Consider the following 24,028-nt stretch of genomic DNA (forward strand, 5'->3'; position numbering starts at 1 on the left):
TCTGACAGAGGTTTACAAGGTTAAATATTTTAGGAAGAATTTGCTAAGTCATTCCAGTTCAGAGAAGATTGATCTGAAAATGAAAAGTCCAAATTATGAAAGAGTTTAAAAAGGGTGCTAATATTTTAAGCAGGGATAGGATAAGCTGACATACAGGACTTGGAAATGTTTTGAGACAGAGAAATATAACGTTTCAGTTTTATTTGTTGTTCACTATAACTGATACTGTTTTGCTTTCCTACTATTAGTGTAGCAGTTGGACCCTTTCATAGAAAACCTAAATGTATAGTTTACAAAACCATTTTTACTCTCTTACCTCCTCAACTTGTCCCATAGATCACATAATGTAAACGAAGTCAATAAGCTGGCATTTCTGCATTTCTACGTGCGCCAGTAACGCTCTTGAGTGACACTCTTGTTTCCTTCTTCCAACCTGACACAATGTAGGTCAAGTCAGATGACGTCTTTGACGAGTGGGTGTCCAAACTCCGCCACCATCGGATGTATCGTCAGAATGAGATCGCCATGTTTCCCCACGAAGTGAACCACTTCTTCCCGGGGCCCTCCGTCACAGACTCCGCGCCTGGGGTCTCGGACTCCCTCTCAAGTAGGAAGGTAATAATTTGTCAATAATGAACCTAACAAAGGGGTGGCTCTGGGTGGGGGAGTCCCCCTGGGGGAGGGGGCTGGGTCTGAGGAAGGAATGGTTGGAGGGGAGGAGCAGGGAAGCCTGAGCTGGTATTTAATGAGCCGTTGGTCCCGTGAGTCACCAGGGCCAGGGAGCGTGTTCCCTCTGGGACGACTGGAGAGTAGCGTGTGAAGAGGCACTTTATACCCCGCATGCTCCACCTTCCTCTTGACCAACTTGACTTTGGTTTTCTTATCTGGTTGTAAATGCAGTAGGTGCATTGATAGCCACGTGGGATTGCAAAGTCCCCCAACATTTATCATGATTTTGATATGATTATCGTTGGATAGAAGGACTGCAGTCCAAGGCCTCCTGGCCTGGCCAGGTGACAGCCAGAGCCAGGCTCTTCACTGGAGGGCTTTGCTAGAAGCTTCTTTCCCCACCAGGCAGGTGGCTTCCCTTAGGGACTAGCCCACGTGGCTATCCTTTGACCTTAGAGTGTTCCCACGGGCTCTGTCTTCATTTATACTGTGTTCTTGTCATCTGTGGAACAGCGTAGCAGTATATCAAAGCAGAACTCGTTTCAAACCGGAGGCAGTTTATCCTTTTCCTGTGGAGAGATTCGCGTCCCATTGTGGTTGCAGTCTTCGGAGGACATGGAGCAGTGCTCGAAAGGTAGGGCGACTGGACACCTCGGCCTCTCTCCCTCCTCACTTGTGGATCAACCGGGTTCAGCATTGACACCTCAGGCGCACTTGCATCCCGCCCATCACTGTCCACACTCCCGCTCCTGTTTAGCTGATTGAGCACTCTTTTTTTTTTTTTTTTAAAGGGGATTCTGAGACATATAGTTCCAAGCTTCTCTAACGTTATCTAGGGATTTTATTTTTTTATTTTTTATTTTTTTAAATATATTTTATTGATTTTTTACAGAGAGGAAGGGAGAGAGATAGAGAGTTAGAAACATCGATGAGAGAGAAACATCGATCAGCTGCCTCCTGCACACCCCCTACTGGGGATGTGCCCTCAACCAAGGTACATGCCCTTGACCGGAATCGAACCTGGGACCTTTCAGTCCGCAGGCCGACGCTCTATCCACTGAGCCAAACCGGTTTTGGCTGATTGAGCACTCGTGATGAACAAAGAACACTCTCCTCATTGCCGGGGGCGGGGCGGGGGTGGGGTGGGGTGGGGGACGGTGCATACAGACAGCTTTTCTTTTCTATCCTTCAAGTACTGATGCTGATTTCCACGTGGGCTTATTCAACCACAGCCTCCAGGGTGGGGTCTGCACGCTGTCTATTTGTTTAAATGCCAAAAAGGATTGAGAATCACTGTTCTAGAGGCCAGCGGAGACCCACACAAAACAGGTGTTCTCTGCCCTGGCTGCACATTGGAATCACATTAGAGTCTTTCAAAATGCAAGAAACCCGTGCCCGGGCCCCTCCCCCGAAGAATCTCTTCCAGTTGGTTTGGAGGAGGGCCCTGGCATCACTGATTTTTTAAAGTTCCCTAAGTGATTCTAATAAGGAGCCAGGATTGACGACTCTTGCCATAGGCTGCTCAGTGTTCTCAACCATAATTAGCTAAGAATCGCCCAGGGAACTAAATAACAGAATAGTCACCCGTGGGATTGTAGGTGTTCTGCTTTAATGGTTTGGGGGTGGGACTTGGACATTTAAACAATTTCCCCAGTTGATTGTAAGGTGTAGCCATGACTGAGAACCACTGTTAGAGAAAGGCACCGGGTGGTAGCCTTGAAAACTGCATTTGCTTCTGGTGAGTGATACTACCATGTAGGACCATGTAGGCTTTGCCCTCTCAGTAAATATCACTCTCGAGCTTCACTGAGTAACAGTAGTCCGTGAAGTATTGTTCCAGGGGATGGACCAACAGCACTGGCCTGGCCTTTGAACTTAGAAACGCCGAGTCTCAGGCCCAACCCCGATAGTCTGAGTCAGAAACCGAGGTGGACCCCAGCGATCTGTGGTTGTACAGGTTCTCCGGGTGATTCTGCTGGCCCCAGAGTTTGAGAGCCACTGTCTTTTTTTTTTTTTAATATATTTTTTTATTGATTCTTTACAGAGAGGAAGGGAGAGGGATAGAGCGTTAGAAACATCGATGAGAGAGAAACATCGATCAGCTGCCTCCTGCACACCCCCTACTGGGGATGTGCCCGCAACCAAGGTACATGCCCTTGACTGGAATCGAACCTGGGACCCTTCAGTCCGCAGGCCGATGCTCTATCCACTGAGCCAAACCAGTTAGGGCAAGAGCCACTGTCTTAATGCATTTGGGCTTTGATTCCTCAGCAGACACAGCTGGTATCACCCAGTAAACAGCAAATTGAGGACAATTTTTGAGTTAGTGACCCAGGAACTGATCCGAGAATATCTTAGGTCCTCTTAGGTCAGTCTGCAGAAGTGCACCATTTAACTTGTACTGGGTCCTTATAAGCGGGCAGTGGTGCCCTGTTATTGCAATATTAGAAGTGATGATGATGATGGCTTAGTTTGTGCTTACAATGTGCCAGCACTCTAAAAGCACACTGCATATATTAGCTCATTTAACTCACAACTGTGAGCTAGGTGTATAATTATCCCCACTTTCCAGATGAAAAAACTGAGGCATGCAGCAGTTACATAATTTGCCAAAGAGAGGCAGCCTGGTTCTCCAGAGGCACACCTTTAACCACGACAGTCTACTGCAGTGATGGTGAACCTATGACACGCGTGTCAGAGGTGACACGCGAACTCATTTTTTTGGTTGATTTTTCTTTGTTAAATGGCATTTAAATATATAAAATAAATATCAAAAATATAAATCTTTGTTTTACTATGGTTGCAAATATCAAAAAATTTCTATATGTGACACGGCACCAGAGTTAAGTTAGGGTTTTTCAAAATGCTGACACGCCGAGCTCAAAAGGTTCGCCATCACTGGTCTACTGCCTCTCCTATAAAAGAGGAAGTCAGATTTCCTGTCCTAACAGGTGCACATCAGATACCAATGAATGAGAAAAGTAGCCATGCTAGCACAGCGATGCCTAAATGCCAGATAAGTGCCCCTGAGCCGGCCTTTTGCTTTTCTCCCGCAGACCTGGCACACTGCCACTCCTACCTGGTGGAAATGAGCCAGCTCCTGCAGAGCATGGACGTCCTGCATCGGACGTATTCGGCGCCAGCTATCAACGCCATCCAGGTGAGCCAGGTCCCTCTCTGTTTGCATCCTGGTGCTCTCCTGCTTTCCTTTCTCCTCCCCGCCTTTCACTAACAGTGGATGTTGTCTGGTCCGGTGCTTGGCCAAGTTTAAGGGGATGGAGGTGGTTACTTTGCTGTGCGTTTTCCCCTATTGGTTGGTGGATCTTACTGTCTGTGCTCTCTTTCCCATTTTGAAACAAAGGGTGGAGCTTTTGAAAGTCCCAAAAAGGAGAAAAGATCGCACAGGAGGTGGCGGTCCCGAGCTATTGGCAAAGATGCTAAAGGAACACTACAGGTAACCACTGCTTCCCCAGGGGACTGGCTCCTCCACTGGCCCTTCTCTGCACGCCACGTGGCGGGGGCTACTTGAACTCAAGTAGGAGCATAGAATAGACAGGTGAAGATTCTAATTATTCTATCAAATACCCTGTGCAGAGAGAGGAATTAGGTCACTGAGATTTTCTGGACACTAGGACAGGCCTGTAATACTGGGTAAGGGAAATGGCATGAGGTTGGAGGGACTAGAGCCATTTCGAGGGCTTTGGCTTCTCATTCTTTAATGCTTAGCCTGCCTGCTCGCTTCCCTGCTTGGGTAGGTGCTCTGACCCGCCTCTTCTGCTGCTGCTCAGTGGGTTTCTCAACCTCTGAGCCCACGGGCTGGAGCTTCTGGGAACAGCACATTGTGCAGATGCTCTTTTGCTTCTTGTGTCCAATTTTCCCATCAGAGGTTTACTGTGTCACAGTAGCTGCTGACTTACCCAATGCATAGCTAAGCTGGAGCCCAAGATTTGCAGCTTGGCCATTGCATGTTAAATTGCAACAATATTCGGGTCCAGATAAATCAGAAAGTTACAGGTAAGTCATCTGCTGTATTCTTGTAGACTCTTTGGTTCAAAGCACTTTATGGGTTGAACCTAAATACTTTCAAAGTAAAGAGTGATTTGTGTACAAATATGTGAGAAGTTAGTTCATTTTCTAGAAGCACCAGGGGCAAGCAAAGAAAACATTTTTAAACCTATCCACTATTAACAAGCTAGACACTGGATGATTATTGCTGGGAGGAAGGAACTGAATATAATGAGGAAGAGCCCGGCAGCTTTAGCCATCATTTTCAACCTATGGCTTTAATGCTTCTATCATTTCCAGAGAATATATCGGTCTCCCCTTAACTGCAGTTTTGCTTTCTGTGGTTTTGGTTTTCCACAGTGAACCGCAGTCCAAAAACATGAAAAGGTAGATTCCGAAAATAAACAATTCATAAGTTTTAAATTGCCTGCCTATATGGTTCAGTATTATCCACAGTTTCAGGTGTCCATGGGGTCTTTTAACATATCCCCACAGATAAAGGCAGACTATATTATATGTGCTTTCTTACCCATTCTTTAAAAAATATATTTTTATTGATTTCAGAGAGGAAGGGAGAAGGAGAGTGAAATAGAAACATCAATGATGAGCATCATTGATTGGCTGCCTCCTGTATGCCCCCTACTGGGGATCGAGCCCACAACCTAGGCATGTGCCCTGACTGGAATCCAACCAGGATCGTTCAGTCTGCAAGCCCACGCTCAACCCCTGAGCCAAACTAGTTAGGGCTTTCACACATTTTAATTTTTGCAAGAAGCCAGTACAACTTGTGGTAGAAAGTGCTTTCCTGAATTTTCATTTATTTTTCTTTTCTTAAAATATATATTTTATTGATTTTCTTACAGAGAGGAAGGGAGAGGGATAGAGAGCTAGAAACATCGATGAGAGAGAAACATCGATCAGCTGCCTCCTGCACACTCCCCACTGGGGATGTGCCTGCAATCAATAAAATATATTTAAAAAAAAAAAAAAAAAGAAGAAGCCAGTACAACTTGTGGTAGAAAGTGCTTTCCTGAATTTTCATTTATTTTTCTTACGAGTAATCATTCAATAGTAAGACTTTCCTACATATTGACCTTTTCTTACTACTTTCCAATCTTAGAAACAAGTAAATATTCTGAGCAATTTGCATCTGTAAAGAAATATCTCCTTTTGGTGTTACTTTAGGTCCCTAAACCTTTTGGTGGCCCACAAAGACTGCATTCTTCCAATCCTAATTTGTCGACACTAGATTTTGGAGAAGAGAAAAATAATTCTGATGGCTCTGAAACCTCATCTGAGTTTTCTAAAATGCAAGAAGATCTGTGTCATATTGCCCATAAAGGTACGTGTTTAATGAAAATATTAATAAGCGCATGTCTGAATGTGGGCTGTCCTTGGAGAAGGACCTCAGTTGGTTAATTTCCTGATCTTTTGAGATTTTAGGCAGCCCTTTTTTTATTTTAAATTTCCCTAAGAAGTGTCTTTTAAACTTATTAGGGGAGATAGTGAGAGCATTAGGTCTGATTTAAAAGCTGAGTAATTTATATGCTGCTGATAGGGATGTAAATTGGTACTTTAAAAAAAATCTGCCTATTCAGCAACTGCACTTTAAAGAATTCATTTGTAGGAATTAACTTAAAATTTATTCAAATAAAGATATTCATTTTAGCATTGTTTATCACATCAAAAACTAGGAATAAATGTTCAACATCATTAGCCAGTAGGAAATGCAAATTAAAACCATGATATTACCACACACCTATAAGAATAGCTAACGTTAAAAAAAAAATACTGATAGTACCAAATGCTGGTGGCAATGCAATATGATATAGCCACTCTGGACAGAAGTTCGGCAATTTTATATAAAAATAAACACACCATGCAACCCAACATTCACATTCCTGGGCGTTTATCCCAGAGAAAATGTACACTTAACTCCACACAAATACCTTTACACACGCGTTCAAAGCAAGTTTATTTGTATTAGCCAAAAACTGAAACAACCCAAATGTTCTTCAACAGATGAATGGTTAAACAAACTATGGTATATCCATACAATGGAATACTACTCAGCCATGAAAGGGAGTAGACTTTGGTTATACAAGAGTTGAAGGAACCTCAGGGGCATTATGCTGACTGAAAATACTCAATCTCAAAAGGTTACATAGTGTATGATTCCACTTGCTAACACTTTTGAAGTGATAAAATTACAGAGATGGAGAAGAGATTAATGGTCGCCCAAGGTTACAGATAAGGAGGAGAGAAAGGGGGAAAGTATGGGTGTGATTATAAAGAAGTAGCAAGAGGGATGTTGGTGGTGATAATAGTTCTGTATCCTGATTCTGATGGTGGCTCCACAAATCTACACAAATGACAAAATTACATTGACTCATATTTACACAAATATACATAAATAAGAGCATGTAAAATGGTGAAATCTGAGTAAGAGCAGTCAATCCCAATGTCAATTTCCCGGTTTTGATATTGTACCATAATTATGTACGATATTACACTGTGGGAAATTGGATGTAGGGTACCCAGAACTTCTCTGTACTGTTTTTGCCACTTCTTATGAGTCTATAATGACTTCAAAATTGAAAAGTAAAAATAAATTAGAGGTCACCTAAATGCCCCAAACAGAGGGACTGTATTTTTTTTAATGTAACATAATCATATGATAGAATAGTCAATAGCCACATAATAATAATAATAATAATAATAATAATAGCTTATTTTGAGCTCAGAGCTGTCTGTCAGGTAGTGTTAAGCATTTTTCTCACACTGTATTTCATTTAATTCTAGCAACAACCTAGGGAGTTAGGTGTTAGTGTAACCTCCATTACACAGGTGAGAAACCGGAGGCTTGGAGAAGCCAAAAAACTTCCTGCAGGTCACATGGTAGAAAATAGCCAATTTGAGAGTTGAATCCTCACCCGCCTGACCCCAGGGTCTGTACTCCTCACCTGGTGGCTCACTGCCCTTTCATGGGGTAGCCAGGGCTATTTTCATAGAGACAGGAAGGAAGAAGTTCATAGCATATCAGTGAGTAAAAATGCAAGGTCACAAAACAATCTATAGGTATGATCCCATTTTTTTCAGAAAAAAACTATATAAACCTGGTGTGTATAGGCATACTCAAAAGTCTGAATGGATATACACTAGTATTTTCATGATGGAGGCTGAGATGAAACACTTATTATCTTCTTTGTGTTTATCTTTTTTTAATTTCATATATTAATCATTTTTAAAGAAGAAAATAGGTTAAATATTTTTAAATGGGAGGGCTGTGCTTGCAGTAGGAAATAAGACATTCCCTCTATGTTTTTTAAAAATATTTTTATTGATTTTAGAGAGAGAGGAAGGGAGAGGGAGAGAGAGATAGAAGCATCAATGATGAGAGAGACTCATTGATCAGCTGCCTCCTGCATGCCCCCTACTGGGATTGAGCCCACAACTCGGGCATGTGTCCTGCCCAGAATTAAACCGTGACCTCTTGGTTCCTGGGTTGATGCTCAACCACTGAGCCACACCAGCCAGGCAGACATTCTCTCTGCTCTCCTGGACCAGTATTTCTCTTCTTTCCTGTTATTAATTACTTTCGCTCTCTTTTTTTCCTTAGTCTACAAACCTAAAACATGTTGGTTATGGGGAAGCCATGTCATGCTCTTTGCAGATTCCTACCTCAAACTCTTGCCCTTGCTCTCGCTGGAACTTTGTCAGCGTTTTGCAGTGCTGCAGTACGGTCCATCTGTGAAATGGGCAGAATTACCTGCCCTGACCCTTTAAAGCTCTTCTCCCCCCTCCCCCATGTGTCCTCTACTATTAAAGCATCAGTTATAATTAATTAGGCATTGCATGTTAGGTTTTGCGGGAGGAATACCTATAAAACACCTTTACTTTTTAATAATATGAACTGTCTTTTTAAAAATGGGAAAAGCCTGCCTCCCAGCAGAGGTAAATGCCTGCATTTTACCTACACGAGGAGGCTGCTTCTCAGCAGGAACAGGGTCCATTGATCCTGTTCTCCCGCAGAGGATTCGGCCCCGGGGCCCTCTAATGGCCTTGGCCAGCTGCTCCTCTTTGGGGCTTTGTGAAAGCCAGCTGGCTGCGGGGCTGCCACATACCTAGGCGAGGTCAAGGTGGTCCGTGCTCAGGAAAGGTGCAGGCGCACTTACTCCACAACAGCTGGGGCCCGCGGGGTTAGCGACAGTAAATTCCACAGGGAGCCTCATGAGCTGTGTTCCCTCCCATGGCCACTCAATTAAAACTCAACACAGGGTTCCAGCCAGGGTTGCCCAGTGGTTGAGTGGTCATTTTCTAATGGTTTTGAGCTTATGGAAGCTTTGCATAAAAAGCCAAGTATGTCACAATGATGTCATTTTCATCAATTAACACTTAAAAGATATATATGGCTTAAAGCAAAACCAGACTATTTATCAAACATAATAAGAATTTGGCATAAAAATCTGCTGGGCAATTGTATTTATGTAAATAATGGGTAAATAAGTAGAACCATTTAATGAAATTACTCAGTGTGTTTACACTTAAAGAATCTTTTAGATAAAATATGGGTTAGAAAGTATTTTAAAACCATGGACATTCTGTGAGGTTTGGAAATTGGGGGGTGCAGATTACAAAAGATGAAACCACCCAGAAGAGTGGGCTGCTTTAGGAGATATTTTAGGTATATTAACATTTTAAAGAAAATTCACCAAAATGTGGTTCTCATTAAACAGGGAAAGATAAACAATGTGTCCTACTGTGGGTTGGATGCTATACAGTGGCATGCTTTCTCACTGTTTCCTTAGAGCATTCTTGAGATATGGGCCCTATCCACACATGCAGATGTGGAAACTGAGGATTTGTCCAACATCTAAACAGTAACTAAGTGGTAGAGTAGGATGTTGGCTCCTGTTTGCCTTGTTACAAACTTTCTTAACCTTGTACCAGACTGCCACCAGGGAGGTGATGTCTGTGATTTGCGTGTCTTCCTCAAGATCTTATTCTTTTCTGAGAAACTTCTAGAGAAGGGGCATATTAAGAAATAGAGCTCAGGTAAGTTAAGAGTATGGGTGTCCTTCAGTACCAGCCTTGGCTATCCAAACATGCTGTCTATACTCTCACCACTTAACTCAATAAAAGACAGCATGGACCTAGCTGGCGTGGCTCAGTGTTTGAGTGTTGACCTATGAACCAGGAGATCATGGTTCAATTCCTGGTCAAGGCACATGCCCGGGTTGTGGGCTCAATCCCCAGTGTGGGGTGTGCAGGAGGCAGCTAATCAGTGGTTCTCTCTCATCATTGATGTTTCTGTCTATCTATCCCACTCCCTTCCTCTTTGAAATCAATAAAAAATATATTGGGGGCGGGAAGACAGTATGGAAGCCGGCAGAAACGGGAAGGTAGAGATCACTAAGTCAACTGTATGATGCTTATGGCATTCCATTTTGTCAGAAGGTCAACTTGTATCCACTCTCTCAGTACAGTGAGGAGGTGTAGAAATGGCTAAAGACAGCCTGGGAATGAGATGAGTGAACAGAGATGCCGTAATTGCCTTCCAATATTTGAAAGCCCCAGGAGGGAGGCCAATGAGGAGACACCGGGGTAAATGTCAACGTAGGAGCACAAAGGACTTTCTTACCCCAGAAGAGTGGACTGCTTTATGAGACAGCAAATGCTCTGAGAAGCATGGGCCACAGGCCTTGTGACCAGGAGATGCTGGTGCTTCTATGTGGCTGTGACCTTCTTGGTCTGTGAGGGTCTTTGTAGTTGAGCATCTAAGACTTTCCATGTGGTCTTGTTCATTATCAGATATCCATAGGTGTGCTACACCAGTATCTTTCTTTTTCTTTTTCTCTAGCATCATGTTAGAAATTAGTAAGAGAACACTGCTGTCACAGGGAATATTCCTGACCTCTGAGATTCTTAACGATTAATATAAATATGGTCTCCTGTGAGCAGCCTTTAGCCACTGCTCTGTGTGCTGGGTCAGGAGACTGCTGTAAAGCACTGTATTATTGTCCTCTGCGTGGGACTCAGCAGTCATTTAAGAAATTTAGTGCATGGGGATCTGGTCTTCTGAGTCACTTTGTCAGGTGGCTTTGACCTTAACATTAAATATGGTGACTATATGAGTTTCTTTCGGCTTACTTAGTGTCCACCACAGTCTTGTCCGCTATACATTTTGAACCAAAAGGTGTGTGTTCTGCCAAGTTAAAAATTGTAATAGGAATCTTCTAGCTTGGTTGACTGCCTAGCTTTAGTGTAGGCCTCTGGAAGCCAGAGGAACTGATTAGCAAAGTGGCAGCCAGCCGAGTGCCACATTTATTTAATTTAGAGCAATAAATAGGACAGTGAAAAAAATTGTAACGAATGCTAACTAGATTTATTGTGGTGATCATTTTGCAATGTGTACAAATATCGAGCCGTTTTGTTGTACACCTGAAACTAATGCTATATTACCAATTATACCTCAATTTAAGAAATGACAGTGAAGCGGTACCCCCCAGGGACCCGCTCAGCTGGGCGCCGGGTCCTGAGGAGTTGCAAAGGCGGGCAGTGCCTGTCTAATAGACATGAGATGCCGTTCTTAACTGCGGGGCTGCTGCTTTCCTGCTGAGGCTTCTCTTTTGCTGCTCAGTAGATTCTGGTCGATGCCACATTCATAGAACCTGTACATGAATGCGGTTATTTATCGGTATTGTCCTGGCAAAAGACCGAAGAATCCTCCTGAAACTGCTGCTGTGTTTCAGGAGACTATTCACCACTTGCATTGTCCTGTTTTCTTTCCTCTCCATCGCCATTACCATTGCAGTAACATTTATGATTTATTGTATGCTCTGCATTGGGTTAAGTGCATTATCTCAGCCAACCCCCTAACGATCTTACAAAGTAAATGCTATCATCGTCCCCATCCACACATGAGGTAACGGGAGTTCAGGTCCACCATGCACTTGTCCAGAGTCATTCAGGGAGTAAGGGATGGAGCTGGGAGGAACCCAGGGCTGGTGTGGGAGCCCACTGTTGGTCACTCTGTTGTGCTGCCCGTTATTTTGCTTTAATCGAATCCTTTAAATCAAAGAGCTGACGTTATTAGAAATTGTAGTACCTGTTGACGCTTGACCTCTGTCATATGTAGAGAGAAGCACCATAGTTGTGTATGTGTGTGTGTGTGTGTGTGTGTGTGTGTGTGTGTGTGTTTAGACAGATTGCTTATTTGTACTATGACTTTATGAAGATGCTCTAAGTCTATCATTAAACACCGAAACTGCAGACAAGTTCAGTGACAATCTAGAGAAAGGGTCCATGGTCCTTGTGGCTTTGAAATGAAGGAAGTCATTCTTGATACTAAATAGGCCACTCTTGAACAGCAATACCTCTAAAAATGCAACCCTTGGAATTCAATGATATGCCAGGACACTTGAGCAGAAATATGTCTCTTCCTTCTTCCTGCTCTTCTAAGGCAAAGTATAATCAAAGAGCTTGGAAAGATATATCCATTATCAATAATTTAGATGACAGTTTTCTCATTCGTAGGAGGTAATTTGTACATTCTGTGATCAACACCTGCTGAATTTTTTTGCGTTGTGTGTTAATGGTTTTTAAAACATCAGCTCTGGCATCTGCTAAGCTCTCTTTATACCCGAATGCTCACTGAAGTGAGCAGAGTAGCCAACTGCCAAGTTAAGGGTGGGAGTTCTGGGTAAAGCAGCTGGAAAGACTAACAAGGAAGAAGGTAGGTAACACCTTATGCATTTTGAAATAATTTCAAACTCACAGACAAGTTGCAAGAACAATACAAATAACTCCCATATATACTTTACCCAAACTCACCATTTTTAATATTTTGGCGCGTTTATTTTATCTCTTTCTACACACATCCAATTACACATGTGCTTATTTTTCTGAACTGTGTGAGTCGGAATCATGTCATGTCTTTCTTATGCCTTCATACCGCAGTGTGGATTTCCTAAGGATAGGGATATCCTTAACCACAGTTCAGGCATGAAATCCAGGAAATTTAGCATTGAAACAGTACTGTTACCTATACCTTCCATATTCAAATGTTGTCAGTCATCCTGGTGATACCCTTTAATAGCACTTTTCCCCTTTAATATAGGATCTAGGCCAGTGATGGCGAACCTTTTGAGCTCGGCGTGTCAGCATTTTGAAAAACCCTAACTTAACTCTGGTGCCATGTCACATATAGAAATTTTTTGGTATTTGCAACCATAGTAAAACAAAGATTTATATTTTTGATATTTATTTTATATATTTAAATGCCATTTAACAAAGAAAAATCAACCAAAAAAATGAGTTCGCATGTCACCTCTGACATGCATGTCATAGGTTCGCCATCACTGCTCTAGGCCGTGATCATATATTGGGTGTAATTGTTGTGCCTGTTTAGTCTCCTTTAACCAGGGTCACAGTTCCTCAGCCCTTCTCTTTGATGAAATTGACATATAGGCCACATTTTAAAAATAGGATGTTCCTTATTTGGGGTTGTCTGCTGTTTCCTCATGACCAGATTCAGATTGTCTGTCCCCGGTTGGCATATAACAAAAACGACATTGTGTCTTTTCAGGGCATTTCACCCCAAATAACACCAAGCCCATCTGACTCTCACCAGTGATTAATTTTGGTCACTAATTAAGGTGCTATCTGCTTTCCCTACTGCATTGTTGCTGTTGTTATCCTGAAAACCAATAAGCTTTGTTTTCAAACATTTCCAGTCTTTGGAGGTACAAACAAAACTAAATATTAATAAGAATCCAGAAGTATAGTTCTTTCAAGTTTCAAAACTTCTTGATGATAAGTCATAAAATTATGGAATTTTATAGTGGGTAGGGGCTTTGGAATTGCAAATGTGATTTTAAAAATTTATTAGGCTTTATTTTTCAGAGCAATTTTAGGTTCACAGCAAAATTGTGCTTATAAACTACAGGGTTTACATATATTACCTTCCCCCCCACACTTCCCCCCCACACAGCCTCCCCCACTATCAGCATCCCTCCAGAGTGGTCCCTTTGTTACAGTCATTAAAACATCATTATCACCCAGAGTCCATAGCTTAGGTTCGGGTTCACTCTGAGTGTTGTACATTCCAGATGTGTTTTCAAAAAGTCAATTTAGAGTTGACCTTCCAGCACTCTATATAGTCAGGGCTATTACTTTTCTAAGTTCTCTTATAAGAAATATATCTCTCTGTATCTCATTTTTTATGATGCCTCTTCCTTCATTCCTTTTTATAATAATTATATCTTTATAGTTTACTTCACTTTAAGGTCGGCTTTTAATACCATCTCAACGGAGAGAGAGAAGCTGAAGCAGCTGCTGGAGCAGGACGTCGCGTCCCCCTCCGCGCAGGTCATTGGTCTGAAGCGTGCCCTGTCATCCGTAAGTGCCATGTCTGTGTCCACAAATGCCTGACAGTGCGGCCAGGCTCCTGAATTTTCTAGTTTCCATCTCCGTGGTTGTGTAGAAAATTCATGAGAAAACCAAACAAATTATCCAAATTATATTCTAGTCTTTCATCAGATCTGCTTATTCTAAAGACCCAACTAAGCCTACCCCAAATCTTAGTAGCCAGTATTTCACTGAGCATAAGATATACTTCATGTTTGGTTTCCTCCTCTTTATCTTGACTCTTCTGATCCTGTAAAGCTTTGGTTGTGTGTGTGTGTGTGTGTGTGTGTGTGAGAGACAGACATTGGTTTGTTCGTGCTTACAGCATCTGACAGTTGGACATTTCTGTACCTAAGACTTCACACGCTTAGACCGACTTCCCAAATCACAGGCAGCAGAACTAAATTCTAAGTTCACCCTTGTCCTCTCTGCTGCACAGCACAGATTCTACTGACCACTCTCCCAGAGATGTGAAAATGACTTGACTGTATGTGATTTGATTTGATAGTAGAAAACATTCATATGCGTCACATGCAGCGTAGGGAACAGTCTGCCTTTGCACCCCAGAAGTCAGGCCTCGGCTGTCCGTCAGAAAGCCTCGCTGATATTTGCTCTCTCTCCCCTTCTTCATCGACTCCAGTTTATTCCTCGCAGGAGCGAGGCTCCATTGAAGGGCTGTGTCCTAGAACGCTCTGCCTTGAGCGGCTGATGTTGTCTGGCTGCTCACTTTGTATCTATCAAAAAGCTAGAGAAGTTTTAAAACAACACACTCATTTGCTTCTCCTTTTGCCCATCCTTTGGAATTCCCATGGTAACAAGGGAGTGTGCACACCGTGAAATTACCATCAGAAGAAATACTGAACTTCCTATTTAGGGTCAGGTAGGGGAGACGAATTTTAGGATCTTGTTTTCAGAAGCCAACTGAGAGAACTAGAAAGTAGCCATTCATGTTTCCTATCATCATGTTACTGAGAAGAGTGATGTTCTCGGTGTAATGTTAAAGGTAAATGCATTACCAGGAGTACATACTGTTATTGTAAAATACCCAAGGAATATTCACAGGTTGAACATTTCAGGTATGTTGCCTTTGAAAGAAATAAGAAGTAATGTGGACTGACTGCATGTCCAGAGCCTTGAGGAGCTGGGATCTTCAAGGTCGTAGAGAGAAACACCCCTTGGAACTGTAGTGGCCAGCCTCACACTGGGTGCTGCTTTGGTTCCAGAGAAGCGAGGTGGTTCTCTCTCTCTCTCTCTCTCTCTCTCTCTCTCTCTCTCTCTCTCTCTCGTTTTTTAGTTTATTTAGTGGCAAAGGCATTTCTCACTGTTCCCAGTAGGTTGGCTTTCAGTGCTTTCAGAGGCCCCTCTCCCCGCCCTCGTCCTCTGGAGGGCGGGCCTCCTCGGGTAGAGCCTATTGAGATGCTTTTAGCCCTGGCGTCCCAGGCCACAGTTGTCCTTACCTTCGCTAAGAAAGTCCCTCTCAACCCGATTCAGGATTTTGGAAACTTAAGATAAAACAGAATGATGCTTTCCTTTCTGCCTTAGATTCCCGGTTAAATTGGTTTTTCAAAAAGTAAAATTATAAGGCCATCTCGGGGCTATCAGAATGTATATGCCGTGTTGTGTGTGCAATCTTGATATTTTTCTTTCTTCTGCCTGTGGCTTGCAAAGGAAAAAGAAGCTAGCAAAATAGCACCTTTTCCAGGCTACAGTCAGAGTCCAGCCACTGGTATAGATTCTAGCCACTTACATTAAGAAACCAGCGACTCACTGGCCAGAATAAAGCAAGTGTAGAGATTGTTGCTGCATGTAACAATCTCTGTTTTGTGCATTTAAGAAACGTTTACTCAGTGTTTCCTAAACGATTTTCAGGAATTTCCACGGAACCCATTCCATTCATGGGTCCTAACAATAAAGCCAAAATCTTTGCTAGAGATCCAGGCCAAGCCACATCCTCTGCGTTCTCAGCAGGTTGGCCCTGGGGGAAGGGCTGTGAGATTCTTGGAAGAGATCAGGAAGACAGACAGACAGGCAGGATGACCTGGGGCAGTCTGGGGGGACAGAACTTGGAGAGCAGTTAGTCACAAAGCTCACCAGACAGAGGCGTGAAGGACACGCGGCCTTTTACCGTCAAGCCAGTTCCTTCCCAGTTGGGAGGTTGAGAGAGGGAATCAGAGCTGCCCTGGGGAGAGATCAGAGAGGTGTGGTAGATGCCAGGTGCTCCTATCTTACACCTTCATTCCAGGGCCCTGGCTCTGAGCCCTCATCCAGGTAAGTGAGTTTTGTTTTTCTTTTCTTTAAAAATCAAATATCTTAATCACGAAGAATGACTGAAACAATCAAACAGCCAGCTATATTGGGAAACAATAAAATTAATCCTCCGAAAATCCTACTTTCCAAGATTCAATTCAACTGGGGTGATCATTAGATAACATTAAAATATGGCCAATCATAAGGGGTGAGAGCAGCATCTTTTTAAAGATGAGAGAAGCTTGGAATCATTAAGGAGGGGCGTGGCCAGAGGCTGCAGTAGCCCTCTGTATCCGCAGGCTCCACATCCACGGGTTTAGCCCAAGGCCTTTTTTTCTTCTTTTTTTAATATATTTTTATTGATTTCAGAGGGGAAGGGGCAGGGAGAGATCGAAACATCAGTTATGAGAATCACCAACCGGCTGCTTCCTGCACGCCCCCTACTGGGGCACGTGCCCTTGACGAAAATCGAACCCGGGACTTTAGTTCGCAGGCCAATGCTCTATCCACTGAGCCAAACTGGCTAGGGCAGAAAATATTCTTTAAAAAAATGTTACGTTGTTGCTGCCTTGGACCATGTAGTTAGGCCTACCATGGTTATGATGGCTGCGATGGTGGGGTCTGCACTGACCATGTACAGACTTTCTTCTTGTCATTATTCCCTAAACAATACAGTATAACAGCTATTTACCTAGTATTTACATTGTATGTGGTACCATATGTAATCTAGAGATTTTAAAGTGTATGAGAGGGTGTGCGTAAGTTCTACCCGAATACTACGCCACTTATGTAAGGGACCTGAGCATCCGTGGGTTTGGGTATCTGCCTGGGGTGCTGGAGCCCATCCTGGGGACCCCGAGGGACACTGTAGACACAGCTGGGGAGAGGGAGGGGCCGTGAAACCGCTGGTCAGAACAGCAGCTGGGTGTTTGTGATTTCCTTTTCCACAAAAAAAAAAAAAAGCCTTGCTAACCTCTCCTTCCATCTCTGGAAATGAGATTAGAGAAGGGCTGTGGGGTCCAGAGTTTAATATCTTTTATTCCCCAGGCATCTCAGAGCCCGTATCCTGTTGGATAGCATTCAAGGAAAAAGTCCAGGAAGTGCCCTGGGGCCCTGCCACGCGGGCCCACTCTGTGCTTTTCTGAAACACTATTTTTAACGTGTTCCAGGCCCTAGCACAAAACACAGACCTTAAAGGACGCTTGCGCAGAATCCATGCCGAGTCCCTGCTCCTCGAGCCCCCCGCTGCTGACAGCCTGGCAGAGGTGGGTAAGGCTCCGGGTCTGGTAAGGTCTGGTGATGTCGCTGTGACCTCACAGGGCGCCCTGGCTCCCTCCTCCCCTCCAGAGGGCTGCTCACATCCACGTCTCCCCCTGCCCTCCCCCCGCCGGGCGGGGTCCCGGATCCCAAGGCTTTCTCCAGTCTGCTGCTAACTGCTTCCCCTGGCCCCCAGCACTCTTCTTCCCTTTGCGCCTCTCTCCCCCATTCTTCTCCTAAGCACCCCCGGTTCACTAGGCAGTACGGCGGCGCGGGAACTGTAGAGACAAGTGTTCTCCCGTTACTTCTGAAGAAACCTCAACTTGCCGGTTCCCTGGGCTTCCTCTGTGAGACCCACTCCTCCTTCTCGGCGGTTCCCTTCTCCTTTTCCTGCAATACTTTCTTTTTTTCCTTTTAGAAGCACAACCTTCCCTTCTGAGGGAAAAAATACTCTTACCGTGAAGGGTCTTGGCCAGGTGATACTACATAAAAAATGTCTTTGCTCAAGACTTGGGATGTTCATCTGAAACACTCTCTGAAGGTGTTTACAGTGAGAAATTTCAGAAAAATACAAGTGAACTGCTTGAGAAGTAGAAAAGGGTAATTAGGGTTACAACTCTTTCTAGTTATCTCTTGTATTGATATGCCTTCCTCAGATGTGCTGAGTTTTTTATTAACAAATTTATTAGACTGAGGGCATTTAAAATAAAAAATAAGAAGGTAATATACAAGGGGTGTGTGTGTGTGTGTGTGTAAATTTGAAAGGAGTTTCTAATGTTTGATCTTAATCCATCTTTCTCCTTTTCCTGTCCTCAAACCCTCACACAAGCCTTCTCTCCTTGGGAAGCTGTGGTGTCGTGATGAGGGGACTGGAGGCTGAAATGAGTCAGCGCACAGGCTGCCAGCCCCAGAGGCACTGGCGGTGACGGTTGAAGGCGGGCAGAGTAACTACCTCAGGCATAAACACGATTTTATATGTAAAATAAATAAACATGATAGCAGAGGCTCAAAACCAATGGGAAAGAGATGGATTATTCAATCAGTTAGGTTGGCACAGCTCAAAAGCAATTTGGAAAGCAGTTTAAATCTCCCATTGCACACTTAAAATGAATCACTGGAGAATTTATCAAGCCCTGGCTGGTGTGGCCCTGTTGGTTGGGCATTGTCTCCGGCACAAGGGTTGCTGGTTCGATTCCTGTTCAGGGCACATGCCCGGGTTGTGGGCTTGATCTCTCATGGGGGGGGGCGGGGTGTGCAAGAAGCAGCCAATCGATGTGTTGCTCTCACATCAGTGTTTCTCTCTCTCCCTCTCCATTGCTCTCTCTCTAAAAATCAATTTTTAAAATCTTTTAAAATATATTTAGTAAGTACCTAGAGTAAGGAGGACTTCCTAAATGTGGAAGTAATAGGAAAAGTTACAAAAGAAATGTTGACTGGATTTGGCTTTTTTCTTAGGAGGAAAATGGTGTGTGTGAAAAAAGAATGCATATAATAGACTAGGAAAAAAAAATTTCAGAGAAAATGCCAGACTTGAATAATGCTAAATATATGATAATGTATTTAATACTTAAATAATTAATAAATAATAGCAAGCAACTTAAGATCTCAACAAACAAATGGGGTGGGAGGGAACCACACAGTTTACCCCAAGTACAGATGATTTTTTAAAAACCTTCCATTTGGTAATACTTATAAATTCACAGGAGAGTATAAAGAAATGCAGAGGGTGGGCCTCCTCCAGTGTTAGCATCTCTATATCCAGTTTCTTTTAAAAAAGGACAAAATGTTCAACCTAATTCTTAACAAAGAAATGCTAATTAAAACAAGTACATTAGCACAAAATATTTCCAAATTAAAGTGTTTGGTGCCCTTACACATGTAGAGAAAGCAGAGGTTCTCTTGCTTGTTGATGCAATTAGGTAACATATATTTTACCTTTAACATTTTCAATACTAGTTCTGAGAACTGATTCTAAGGAATAATGAGATATAATCAGAGACACATTTGCAAGCATGTTCACCACCTTTACAAATTTGGAAACACTCTTAATTTCCAATAAAGGTAATGGTTCCCTATGACACACAATTAAAATAAAATATCTATCAACTAAAGTTCATTGTGTCAAAGAACTTGTAACAGCCCGGGGAAAAGTTCACAATGTAATGTTACGTGACTTTAGCAGATTAGATAAGGACAATGGACAGTGGGGTCCCAATTTTTCACGCGCACATAAATTATACCTAAATATTTTAATACAAAAAGTACATCACCAGGTTAATAGGAGCCACATCTGGGGAATGAGACTTTAAGTGATGTTTATTTACTTTTTGTATTTTCTGTTTTGAACACATTACTTTTATCTTCAGAACAAATGTTAATTTTGAAATTATTTATAGTGCAATGTTGTTTGGGGGAAGTTTATAAAATTAGATGGATAGATTGAGATTACAATTATTTCAAAGCAAAGCTATATGTATAGAGAGGGTTGTAGAGAAATGTATCAAAATAGTTGCAGTGGTTGCTTCACTGTGATGGGATTATGGGCCCCCTCCCTTTTCTCTGTTTATCTTTCATAACTTAAAAAATAGACAAACTGAGGGGGCATCATTTCATTGAACTGACCAGATTAATGTGCTAATAAATGAAGCCCCGTGTGGTGCAGACCCTGTGCTGGGTGCAGTCCGTGAGCTCCCGTAGGTGTTAATAGGAAGTAGCTGGGGTGGGACAGCAGAAGGGGCTAGGGCTGGGGTGTTCCTTTCAGTCTTGATCAGCCCGGACATCCTCTGACGCCTCAGTCTAGGAGGAGGGTAGAGAGCACAAGTGACTGGTAATAATTAATGAGTAGAGCAGCTAAATAAATCATTAGAGTCTTATGTGGCAGCAGCACACCAAAGACAGGGCAGTTCAGTGAGCATTACAGGAGCTCCCTCGCTCACCGCGCTGTCTCCCTGTCCCTTGAGGCGGGGCTAGGTGGGGGGACAGCTGTGGTATTTATGTGTAGATCCCACCGTGGTCTCTTTGTTAGGGTAGAGAGAAGCCTGCTTTCCAGAAAGCTGTGCAGATATTAAAATGGGGAGGGTCTTGGAGCGAATGCCTCGGGCCAGCTATCTTAATTAGGAAGAGTCCAAGACAAAGGGGTCCGCATTTCAGTGTGCCCCAGAAGTAGGCATTTCATAGAGAGGCCTTGCCGTGTATGAATGACGGAAGTCTGCCGTGGTCCTCCTGTTTAGCACCCCGCCTGGGCATCATTTGTGTATGAGACGGAGGAGTGTGTCCTGAACTCGAAAAACTTCTGGGGAAGACATGACCTGCGCTAACCTTTGTTCCCCGTTATTCTGGGATGCTCTTAGCAGATAGATAACGACACAGAAGCGGCTCCTGTGTCAGCCCAGTGAGAGATGGGAGGACCGGGGGGTTCAGGGCATCTGTCTCCTCTGGGTGGGAGGCATCGAAGCCTCTTGTGCTGACTCCGTTCTCATTCCTCAAGGCCTGTCACTGTCACCTCTTCTGTGCAGCCCTCCCCAGACCAGAGCCGCTTCGGAACCACCTCACCTTCCTCTCCGCTTCTGGCGCTCTCCATGGCCCACAGCCTTGGGCTCAGAGTGTTGGTGTGTTCTCTGCACCCCTCATTCAGGCCAGACGCCGGGTCTTATCCACCAGTGTGTCCCTCCAGGGCCAGCACAAAGCAGTGGCTCAATTTGTTGAAATACATTGATTTTTTCACTTACAACTCGATAGAAGTTGTACCCCAAGTATTCAGGTCCTTCCCGGTGGGAAAGTATAGACCAGTGGTTCCCAACCTGTTTTGGCCAGGCCCCACCTAGGCATCTGTAAAATCCTGATGCCCTCCCGCCCCCGCCCCCGGGACATATAATTCTTATTATTCAAAAAGTAAACTCCTGTTCACGTGCAGGAAGCCTAAAAGGCCATTAACTTGGTCTAAACAAGCTTCCAAAGTACATGGTCTCCATGAAAGAGAAAAATAAAAGAACAAAAGGACAATTGAAGTATTGAGGAGGAAATCACTAAGAAATTATTAAATAATAATATGAAATTATATGAAAAAATAGCAAAGTTTTAAGACATAATAGAGAACTGAAATGCGTAAATATGTCACAATATATATCTATATACTGTATATGAGGCCCCTAGAACCATAAGAAATGCAAAAAATTCACTATTAATAACTCATTCTCTAATTGCCCTTCTTAAAAGTCAAATTGCCCCCTGTGGGGCGTGTGCCCCAATGATGGATAAAACCAGGATTCTGGCCTCAATGAGTGGGAGCCACTGATCTAGACCCAGGGAAGAAGGGATGGAGAGCCAGGCAAGATGAGAATAGAATATCGCAGTGTGCTGTTGTGTTATTTATGTAGCAGCCTCTAAAGGGGGTTGGGGACTTCCTTCCCTCGCAGAGTCATTGTGGTTGGAGAGAGACAAAGAATTTATTTCATTCATCCATCCATGAATAATGAATGATCTGCCACCAGGGGCACTTCTGGACCAAAACACACTGTTTATTTGTCAAGGGACGGCTCGCAAGCAGCATGTTGGCCTCCGTGAGCACATGGGGCAGAAGAAAGCGAGGCTGCTCAACCCAGCCATGCAAGGACACGCATGCAGTACAACTCAGAGGAACGTTAGGATGAAAAGCAACATCCTGCAGCGGTAGAAAATAAGGGGATATGATTCAGAGAGCGTTGGAATGTTTCCCTCTTAAATGCGACAGAGACTGGCCTGGACAGTCTTTCTCTGGCTCTGAGATTTGCTCGTGTGCCTGAGCAGTGACGTGCCTGGAAGTGAGGCGCCCATTCGGAGGAGGCCTTCGTTTTTCGTTTTATTTCGTATGAGGCTTGTTTCTCCTCAACTCCGGAGCTGACCTCTGCTTTGAGCTGCTTGTTTGCATGGGCCTGCGACCTTGCGTATCATGCAACCAAATCAGTTGTTTGTTTTGCTTCTCTTGAGACCGTTTCTAAATATATATGTATTCTTGTTTTTGTGTTTTAAATAGGAAAACTCCACCGATGACAACCGGCCCCTGGTCCATCAGCTTTCTAATGAGAGCCGGCTCTCCATCACTGACTCCCTGTCAGAGTTCTTCGATGCCCAGGAAGTCCTGTTATCGCCCAGCTCTTCAGAAAATGAGGTTTGACCATTGTGTTCAGTCATGTGCCTCCGAGTCTCTCCTGTTGCTGTACCCATCCCGTAAATACTCATATTTAGAAACACTAAACTCAGTTGCTCCTTTCTACCATTATATCCTGGGATCTTGTTATAACTCCTACCCCAAATTGCACAAAAGGCTACAAGACCTTAGAGTAAAAAGTTGTGAAAGTAGGTGTTGGGCATCCTTATTTCTGATACTTGATTTGCTATCCCTCTTTTCAATGACAGGCTAACAATTTTGACTATTAGTGGTTTGATATGTAATATTTCTACCTACAGTGCCAGAAATTAGCATCATGGATATTTTTTAATCATTGAATTCAGCCTGTATTAATTTACAACATATAATTATTACATTATCATAATGTTGTAATATGGTCATTATAATACTTTATAATATATAACAATATTTTTTATTTTTAATAATATTATTTTAAATTGATGCATAAAATTCATACTTTCCTGAGGAGGCAAGTGTCATAGTTGGCCTTGCTGTGTATAATGTGTATTGGTAATTTTTTCCCTTTAGAAGTACTCATCTTGCTTATTAATTTCTATAGAAGATTATTTTTTTCACAAATAGTTCAAAGACAAATTATAACTCATTCTACCCAAACACTAACACATTCTGAAAATGCAGCCTGCGTTAATAAGAATTTTAATAACAACTAAAACCTTGATTTACTTGTGTTTTCTTGTGAGAAGGAAAGTGCGAGGGTTTTAATAACAGCTGTTTCCTGTGAATGACCCTAGGCAGGCAGGCGAGTGGCCCCAGTAAAAACAGCATCCAGAACTATTTCTCTAGGTTCGCAGAGTGGGATTGAAAATGTTTGCTGATCTTGAGTACAGGTTCTATGAAAACCTGGCTTGTTTACTCTCAGTCTAAGGTATATTATTTCTTCTTTCCCATAGGGTTCTGAGGACGATTCATATGTCAGTGACATAAGTGATAACCTTTCCTTGGACAATCTCAGTAATGACTTAGACAATGAGAGACAAACCTTGGGTAAGACTTAAATTATTTGATCTCTGAAAGTCTGGATCTTCATGGAATACTAATAAACATATAAAGAGAACCTGTTGCAGGCCAAGAACTGTAACAAGAACTATATAAGAAAATTCAGATATGGTCCCTCTCAAGGTTTTATAACCCAGGTGGGAAGACAGTACTCACTCACATGAGAAAAATGTTTTCATTCAAATAAATCTGCCTACTTGTGTAAATTTCTATTTTCTAAAGTGAGGGTATACCAGTTATATAAATATCAAAGATTAG

At 43.0% G+C, this 24,028-nt stretch overlaps 1 protein-coding gene across 6 annotated transcripts in view; it reads left to right on the forward strand.

Moving 5' to 3' along the window:
- Positions 1-24,028, forward strand: part of OSBPL3 (oxysterol binding protein like 3) — a 140,864-nt gene that overhangs the window by 89,997 nt on the left and 26,839 nt on the right. For 3 of the 6 annotated variants that reach the window (XR_002829290.1, XM_006088786.3, XM_006088788.3), the window contains exons 6-14: positions 448-615; positions 1,183-1,303; positions 3,726-3,829; positions 4,031-4,123; positions 5,860-6,016; positions 13,946-14,073; positions 17,499-17,594; positions 22,598-22,732; positions 23,665-23,758. Coding sequence is in view for 5 of the 6 variants with exons in the window: in XM_006088786.3 (XP_006088848.1) it covers positions 448-615; positions 1,183-1,303; positions 3,726-3,829; positions 4,031-4,123; positions 5,860-6,016; positions 13,946-14,073; positions 17,499-17,594; positions 22,598-22,732; positions 23,665-23,758 (1,096 nt within the window). In the remaining variant the exon portion in view is untranslated. The remainder of the gene's footprint in view (positions 1-447; positions 616-1,182; positions 1,304-3,725; positions 3,830-4,030; positions 4,124-5,859; positions 6,017-13,945; positions 14,074-17,498; positions 17,595-22,597; positions 22,733-23,664; positions 23,759-24,028) is intronic. The other 3 variants (XM_006088791.3, XM_006088790.3, XM_006088792.3) reach the window with 3 other exon arrangements.

Source organism: Myotis lucifugus, unplaced genomic scaffold (genome assembly GCF_000147115.1).
Source record: "Myotis lucifugus unplaced genomic scaffold, Myoluc2.0 scaffold_52, whole genome shotgun sequence".
Lineage (NCBI taxonomy): Eukaryota > Metazoa > Chordata > Mammalia > Chiroptera > Vespertilionidae > Myotis > Myotis lucifugus.